General features: G+C 42.5%; 1 protein-coding gene across 1 annotated transcript; it reads right to left on the bottom strand.

The window, feature by feature from the left end:
* Positions 1-4,483: 4,483 nt before the first annotated feature.
* LOC114565390 (frizzled-8) lies at positions 4,484-7,238 on the bottom strand. Its single transcript, XM_028593414.1, has one exon. The coding sequence runs from the start codon at positions 7,081-7,083 to the stop codon at positions 5,272-5,274; it is 1,812 nt and encodes a 603-aa protein (XP_028449215.1). The 5' UTR covers positions 7,084-7,238; the 3' UTR covers positions 4,484-5,271.
* Positions 7,239-8,963: the final 1,725 nt, after the last annotated feature.

Genomic DNA, 8,963 nt, shown 5'->3' with positions numbered 1-8,963 from the left:
TAGCAAATAGCTGGACATAGTCATCTTAGCAGGACTACTTAGGATTTAGTTGAGGCTTGTCTATATTGACGACGTTTCATTTACGGGATAGTTCAGGTGCCGCCAGAAATTCCGCCAGATGTCCGTCCCCTTCCTCTGTCTCTGTGTTGGCGTTCTAACCTCCGGTGGATTTGTGAGGACTATGGTTAACTGCTTCTCAGATCTCTGCAGGGTAAATCCAGACAGCTAGCTAGACTATCTGTCCAATCTGAGTTTTCTGTTGCACGACTAAAACTACTTTTGAACGTACACATGTTCCACCAAAACAAGTTCCTTCCCGAGGCTATTCTGCAGAGCCACCGTGGCTTCGTCTGGCACATAGCACCGCCCATGACTATTGTGATTGGTTTAAAGAAATGCCAATAAACCAGAGCACATTTTTCCCCCATCCTGGAATGCTGTGTGGACTAGCCAGACCCTCCTCCGTTGCACTGTGGAGGAAGGTCTGGCAATGCAAGTCTAGTTAAGACTAAAAGCCAGAGCTAAAAGACTTTTATTGGCCAAGTAGCAGATGAATTCTAATGCACATTGTATCTGCTGGATGTGTAAATAGACCGATATTGCAGAGTGTTTATGTTAACTTACAGTTTCCACTGACCCCAAATGGCCAAAGAAGTTCTTGCACTTAAAGAAAATACCACACCTCTAACTACATTCTCTTACTGTAATTATTTATTTTTGCTGTGGCTTTTCTTTAGATTCATGGTGGTAAATCCCAGCATGCTTTGGAGCAGAAAGCAGTGAGATCATCTGTCCATCACAAAGCACGTTACTTAGGCCTAGAAGCAATGCTTGTTTTAGACTGCATTGTAAATCAGCCAAGACATGACATTAGCTGTTACTGAAAGCAAAATGTTTCCTGCCCAACATTCTGAAATGATAGGCTGCAACAGTACCCTTGTGACCTTTAACAGCCTATGTTGGCCATCCAGACATCTTAACATGATTTATTCCAAATCAATCAGAGCCAGACAGCTAATTAGATCATTAGACAAAGATGGCATTCATAAACATCCCAACCAATGAAGAAGAGTTAGGGTTCTCTGAATTTTTAACCAATTGGATCTCTCCATGATGGGCTCTTCCTGCAGTCGGCGCCTTGTTTATGTTAGAAGGAGGTGGATCAGGCATGACCTCTCAACCCAGTTCCTCTCTTGATTTGATGCTTTTGGGCTTGAGGGAACACACACACACACACACACACACACACACACACACACACACACACACACACACACACACACACACACACACACACACACACACACACACACACACACACACACACACACACACACACACACACACACACACACACACACACACACACACACACACACACACACACACACACACACACTGGAAGAGGAAGCAAACTTGTGTCATGGTTAACGAGCAGTGGCAGAGCAATTTGTTCTCATTGGACAGAGCAAACAGGACCTGCTGTCTAATTTGTGTAATGCAATTACTGGGGGAGACAAATTTAGACAATTAGACCTCTGTAGGAAGTAACTGATTTGTTTACGTCAATATAGTGTATTCCACCGAATAAAAATCAATTTTAACAGGTCATTTAGTGTCAAAATCAGATTTCCACTTGTATGAATGTTGAAGCCAGACAGATCTATCTATCTATCTATCTATCTATCTATCTATCTATCTATCTATCTATCTATCTATCTATCTATTTATTTATCTATCTATCTAACGGTAGATAACTTCAATTGCATCAACTCTTTAACCTCTTCAACTCTGAAATACCCACCAGGTGGCTCTATCTTCTTTACAAACGCCATGATATACAGAATTGTTGTAACCCTCAATTTCTGTAAACATTCCAAATATTTCAGGCAGAATTGCTTTTTATTGTATGCACAAGATATGTGTAACTTTTTAATTTGATGCATCTGTGCAGCCATACAAACATGGAACATGGAGTCTTGTGTTTGAATATTTTATATGAAGCTCCAACTGTGGAGCAGAGACAGTGTTGAAGAGTGATTTAAAAAATACATAAATTCAAAGCAGCTTAAGGGGAGGTGTAGTTTTAAATAAAGAATGTGAAAGGTTATGAACACATTCAAGTGACATTTTCTCACTCTTCTTGGTCAAAATGTGTATTGTTGATTTATCTTGATTTTTATATTTTGTAAATTTTACTACTTAAATGTAGCTATTTTAAATTTGTTTGTTGTTTTATATTTTACTATATTTCACTATTTCAGTGTCACATTTCTGATTTAAACGGCCCTATTGAGAGCTGCTTAACTGGGTTTCAATGAAACAATGACATAAAGATATATTTTATATATTCTATTCTATGTTTTATGTGATTTACTGGTGGCTGTGTGTATTTAACCTCATAACCCTCCTGTTGTCCTCGGGTCAAATTTGACCCATTTTCAAAAAGTTTCTATATCATAAATTTGGGTTTCTTTCAAACAAATTGTCCCAAAAAGATTACGTAGATGGTTCCCTACAATGCTCTTCACAAGTTAAATAAATAATCAGTTCACTACTTTCGTTGAATTTGGTTATTTCATTCATTTTTATAGCATTTGAAGAAATAAATTGATACAAGAACTTTGAAAAAAAGTGACAAATGTCTGGAAAAGCTTCGAAAACGTGGGTGGGGTGGAGAGAACAAGAAAAAAGACGTCAACAAAAAAAACGCAGAAAAAAATCGCAAGTGACCAAAAAACGACAAAAGTGTCGGAAAAAACGTTACATTTTATGTTTTGACCCAGATGAACTAAAAGTTGCATGGTCTACTGGGGGGGACAACACAAGAGTTAACCACAAGGTGGCAGCATGATACTACTGTATCCGTCTCTCTTCACCCTATAGGAATGCAGAATCTTCTCCAGAGTTTGGAGCACATCGTGTTATGTTATGTGCATCGGTCATGTCATTTAAGATGATGGAATGCTATTCATAGTCTTAACACATTTCAATGCATTATTTTCTTACGTTATTGGCACAGATAGGCCTCATTTACACGTCCCTGACAGCCATTACGCACCAAAGTTTACGCACGACAGACAGGATGTCAGCCTGCAGTAAAAATGTCTCCCTCCTCGCTGACGCCTTCATTATAAGCCTGTGGCATGGCTACATTACAGTGGTGGGAATAAGTATTAACATCATTTACTTAAGTAGCATCCTTATACCACAATGTAAAAATACTCTGTTACAAGAACAAGTCCTGCATTGAAAATTCTATTTAAGTAAAAGTATGTCAGTATCATCAGGAAAATTTAGTTAAAGTATTAAAAGTAAAGAAAATTCCTCCCATTGTAGAAAGAGTAAAGGATCCAACCAGCTGTGTGTTTAATGGTCTCATCATCTCAGCTGGACTTGTAGCCGTTATATTGTTGGCTAGTTTACTTTAGAATCAAACATCAGATTTTATAAACTACATGTGTTTTGTGTGCAGTAATCTTAATGTGTAAAGTAACTAGTAACTAAAACTGGAACAGATTAATGTAGTGGAGTAAAAAGTACAATATTTCTCTCTGAGATGTAGTGGAGTAGAAGTAGAAAGTGGCATGAAAAGAAAAGACTCAAGTAAAGTACAAGTACCTCCAACATTTGGACTTAAGTACAGTACTGGAGTACATGTACTTAGTTACATTCTACCACTGCTACCTTGTAAAAAATCCATATATGGCAACCTGAACAGCCCACTCAAACGTTCACAGTAAACATCCATTGCAATGTATATGCTGAAGCAGATACTTACTTTAACATTTTGAAATGGTTGCTGAACATCTCCCACTGTGCTCACATGAATTTGAATTTTCACTAACACACGTGTCTTAAGAAATGGTTGTAACGAGCTGATAAACACTGTAAAAAAAAAAAAAAAAAAAAAATACATCCTCTTCCTCCACTCTGATCCACCTGCTCGGAAAAAAATGAAGACTCAAAGAGTAGGTGAGGTTAATTGACTTCGAAACTTGTAAACTCGGATAAGGTTTAACCGACACACTTAACCTGGACCAGGTGTTAAACAGAGGACAGCCGTTAAGACTAAAAAGTCGTGGGGGGGCAAGAAGACCACCTGTAGTGCCCCACGCAGATGTTGTTCCCTGCTTCAGCATGTGGAGCTGAAACACCGTGGAAAGGTTTCATAAAGCTTTCCCATCCCATGTGGCCTCAAAGACAAGTTACAACTTTTAGTTCAATATAAATATAACTGTCATAACTCCGCCATTACGCACACATATTTCGAGATTTGATAAGCTTGTGCGCGCTCCGCCACACCAGGCACAACATTTTGTTTAAAGCATGCAGAGCAACATATTTAAAATAGTTCACAGTGTCTAACCTCACAACAAAGTTTTGGGGAGAATGACCAGGACGCACGAGGGAAAAAATTCAATAAAAGTTTGTTTTATTCTCAAAATAAAATTTTCTATCAAAGTGGAAATTATACATATTTACAATCTCGTAAATTTTCATATACAAATGTACAATATATGTACACCAATAATTATATAAATACACTTTACGCGCTAATGCAACCCGTATGAGACAGTATTAAGGCATTGATTAATGTACGTGTAGATCCATCTTGCAGACAAAAAGCAGCCCAGCGACGGCCTCGTTTCCAGCAGAGCAGTTTAGTGTGACTCTTATGTTTAAGACACAGCGGTTCTTTACAGTAAAAAAGAGCCTCAGCTATACCATGTAACCTATCGACAAGGGGGCTCTTGTCAGCTGTGCGCATTCAATTACGCCCAGATAACACTCTGCATTCTTCGTGCCAGGTACAATTGTTCTGCTGCTGACAGTCTCATTATGTAAAAAGAAGCCATTAGGCGCTCATTAATGTGCTAATTACAACACGCTGAAGGACAATCCCAACACAATTAGTCACCCCTCCCCTACCCAACACCCTCTATTCAAACCCATGGACGTCATTTGGATAAGGCAAGGAAGGAGCACTTTCCATAAGTACAAGCCCAAACTGATCTTAGAACTTTTAGAAGCAGAATGGAGCATGAATGAGCACAAATTCAAAAAAATATATTCACATTAGCTGAGTGCTCGTCAAAGTTACATCTAAACTGGCAGTTTGGTGTCTCTCACTTTGAATAATTTACCAAATGAAACATTTAAAAATAAGTCTTTGCGTCACTTTGTCCCCCAGAAGAGCTGCTAGTCGCTGGTTTTTAACTCTTTAGTGTCAAATGACATAAGATGCATTTGAGCGGATGAGCGTACTGTTCAAACCCGGGACAGTGGCATCTGTTTGGGGCAGGAGACGGAGCTGGCCGTCCCGGACCTCCAGGTCAGTCCCGTGCTCACATCACTGTACATGGAGCCCGCGGAGGCTTTGCTCCCCCAGCAGCACCGCGTGCAAAAAGTCCTCCAGGAGTCCAAGGTTTTCCCGGACCAGATCCAGGCTCCCGAAGTGATGCCTACCAGAAGGCACATAAAGTACTTCAACATGAATACAGCATAGTCCGGCCTTTGCCTGTTCGCGTCCATCATGCACGTACAATTGTGCGTAATTTCCCAAGTCTGTCTGTTATGCTGCTCGTAAAAGTAACACGCCACTATGACCGTGGCTGGGACGGTGTATAAAACTGTGAAAACTCCTATCCGGATCATCAGCCTCTCCAGTTTGTCAGTCTTGGTGCCCCCTTGTTTGATTACACTCCTGATCCTAAACAGTGAGACGAAGCCGGCCAGCAGAAACATGGTGCCGATGAACAGGTAGATAACCAGAGGTGCCAACACAAAACCTCGCAGGTTATCCAAATTCTGGTTGCCTACATAGCAAATCCCAGCCACGGAGTCTCCATCCACAGAGCTCAGAGCCAAAACTGCGATGGATTTCATGCTGGGGATGAGCCAGGCGGCCAAATGAAAGTACTGTGCGTAACTGGCTATGGCCTCGTTCCCCCACTTCATGCCGGCGGCGAGAAACCAAGTGAGGGACAGTATCACCCACCAGATCGAGCTGGCCATGCCGAAGAAGTAAATGAGCAGGAAAACGATGGTGCAGAGCGCAGGACCCGTGGTCTCATAGTGGATGTGTTCAGCGCCGTGTTCCCTGCTGCAGGCCACTTCCTCGTGTCCGGCGATCAGCCTGACAATGTATCCAATGGACACAAACATGTAGCAGGCGGAGAGGAATATGATGGGCCGCTCTGGGTACTTAAACCTCTCCATGTCGATTAAAAAAGTCGCCACGGTTGCGAAAGTGGAGATGAAACACAGGACGGACCACAGGCCAATCCAGAAGGCGGTAAAGGTCCTCTCTTCCTGGGTGAAGTAGGGGCTGTGGCACGGCATGGCGCAGTTCAGGATCTGTCCCGTCTTGACGCGGTTGTGCAGCGGGTGGCTGTCGCTGGTCACTGGCACCATTGGCGCACGGCAGAAGCATCCCGGCTCGCACGGGGACGCCGCTGGCTTGTGTTTCCCGGGGACGCCGCGCCCGTTCTTCCTGGGGCTGTAGGGCTTCAGTGGTCGGTTGGTCGGCTTCGCCACCACGGGAGAAGCAGTGGTGGTCTGGCTGCGGTTGTAGTCCATGCACAGCGTGTCCTGGTTCCCCTGCTCGGGCAGCAGGTCGCACCTCATCCGGTCTGGCCACGGGAACCCGTACTGCCTCATGAGCGGAGCGCAGCCAGCTTTGGCCCGCTCACACACGCTCCTACACGGCGGTAGGGGCTTCTTGTAGTCCTCCAGGCAGATCGGTGTGTACATGCTGCAGAGGAAGAAGCGCAAGTCCGGGGAGCACTTTATCTCAACCAGCGGCCAAAACTGGTGCACCTCCAGGCCAGCTTCGTCCTGCGTGTCGTGGTTGAACTGGTTGGGCATGTATGTGTAATTGTAGCCGATTCCTTTACACAGAGGCACGGAGATCTCTTGGCACTGGAGCTCCTTGGCCGCCATGCAGCTCGTTCCGTGCAGGACGAGGGCTAACAGCACGCACCATCCCGGGATGCTGCTCCTCTCCATCGCTGTTTTCTGTGCGCGAATCGTCTCCGACAAAGTGGCAGCGAACTTGCGCTCTGCAAGTAGGCTGCACATGCAACTAATCCAGGGATGCTGCTGGACTCATGCTAGAGCGCAGCTAGTCTGTGATGCTCTGTAGTGTCTGTAATATCCCAACACGAGCGCTTTACTTTCACACAGTCTGGGGCACTAGCAGTCTCCTCTCTCCCTTTGTGTCGGTGCTGCACCGTGTCTCTCTTCACATGCTCCAGCGCCTGTGGGTGCGTTGGCTTTTATACGGGGGGAGCGAGGACACTCCCCCAAGCATGGGCGGGGAGGGAGAATAAGTCAATCAAGGGTTCCTTCTATAGGTGTTTGTTTAAAATGTTCACCCTGGAGGAAGGGTTATAATCACTTTGTCTCTGTTTACCCCCAACACACACACATACACACACTGCCCTTTACAAACAAAGCAAACAAGGAGAGGGGAGTTATAATACAATGGAGACATTAGGAAGAAATGTAATTAGGGATGGTTGCAGACAGTGGGGAGTAAACTACCATAAAGTCAATCCTACCACCTATTAGGCTAGTAGGATACACAATGCATCATAATTCATTGGGGGTATTGGGGAAAATAAAATAAATTCTCTCCTGAAAGTACGTTTTTTATGTTTTAGTGCCTGATGACTGGAGGTCATACTTTACCCAACTATTTATCTATAACCACATCTCTTGTCATATTAACTCTTTCTCTGTCCATATTGCTAATAGAATATATTACTATTATTCATATTTTCTTACTTAGACTTAGACTGCCCAAAAATGTAACATGAACTCGACAGTGAGATGAACATGTTTTTAACATTGGAGTATTTATAGGTCAGTCCTGTCACAGGTTAAAATCACGCAACACCAACAACGTCTGTTGGACCTCTGCAGGTCATAGTCACTGCAAGTCATGTGGATATAAGCTTTGATTACATTTCTTTATTTTTAATGCAAAATACTGCAGCAACTTGAGTCTGTTGTTTCCTTGTGTCTGTAGTTTTACTATGAAAACATAATCATAAGTACTTCATTGTGTTTGTAAAAAAGATGTTTCATTTGAAAAGGCATCCAGTCTTCTGTTTTCGACTCCCAGTTGTTCTGATGGTTTTTTTTTCTTTAAATGATCTTTAAAGTAATGTACCTCTAGAGAGTTCAAATTAGTCAAAGTTTCAATTGACAAAGATGCAGTAAAATACATAAACAATCATTGTTAGAGTTTTAAGTCCATATTTTTATTTTGTTATTTTATTTATTCATTTTCTCCAGAGCCAGTTCTATCCTTGTGATTTTTTACCAAGTGTAGTGAGGGAAAAAAAAGGTCAGTCACTCAGTTCTTTAGGATAATTCAGCATCCTTTATCTTGTGCTAAACAGCTAATTTGTATACATTTGTTTCTATATTTATTGTTTAATTCATATGAATTCATATATTTGTTTGTTTATGTGCACCAATCACCAAGGCAAATTCCACATATGTGGAACTTACTGGGGCAATAAACCCTTTTCTAATTCTGATTCTGATAAGTATTTTGGCTGTAACCCTGACGGTTTCATTTCCTGCAGAGTTTACCAATGAAAAGCCAATGTATCAATAATTCATCGGCAAATGGTTGTGAAAGCCACAAGGGAGCACTAGTCTGATACTGTCCGTCACTCATCCTCCCGATGCAGTGAAGGACTTCCAGTCTCCTCTGAATCTGACAATGTGTATCAATGTGCACGAGGCCTCGGAGATAGATGCATGTGTGAAAGTGGCTACATGCTTATGTGTGACAGTTTGAATATGTCTGTATGTCTGTTTGCGCACAGAAGAAATAGAGGACGACTGTGTGTGTGTCTGTCTGTCTGTGTGTGTGTGTGTGTGTGTGGTAAGGGAGGTTAATGTGGTCTTGTTAGCCCACAGCGGGGGGTCGTCTTGTTCTAAAG

The sequence above is a fragment of the Perca flavescens genome, chromosome 12, assembly GCF_004354835.1.
Source record: "Perca flavescens isolate YP-PL-M2 chromosome 12, PFLA_1.0, whole genome shotgun sequence".
Classification (NCBI taxonomy): domain Eukaryota; kingdom Metazoa; phylum Chordata; class Actinopteri; order Perciformes; family Percidae; genus Perca; species Perca flavescens.
The sequence above is the reverse complement of the archived record's forward strand: the minus strand, read 5'-3'. Positions and strand labels throughout refer to the sequence as shown.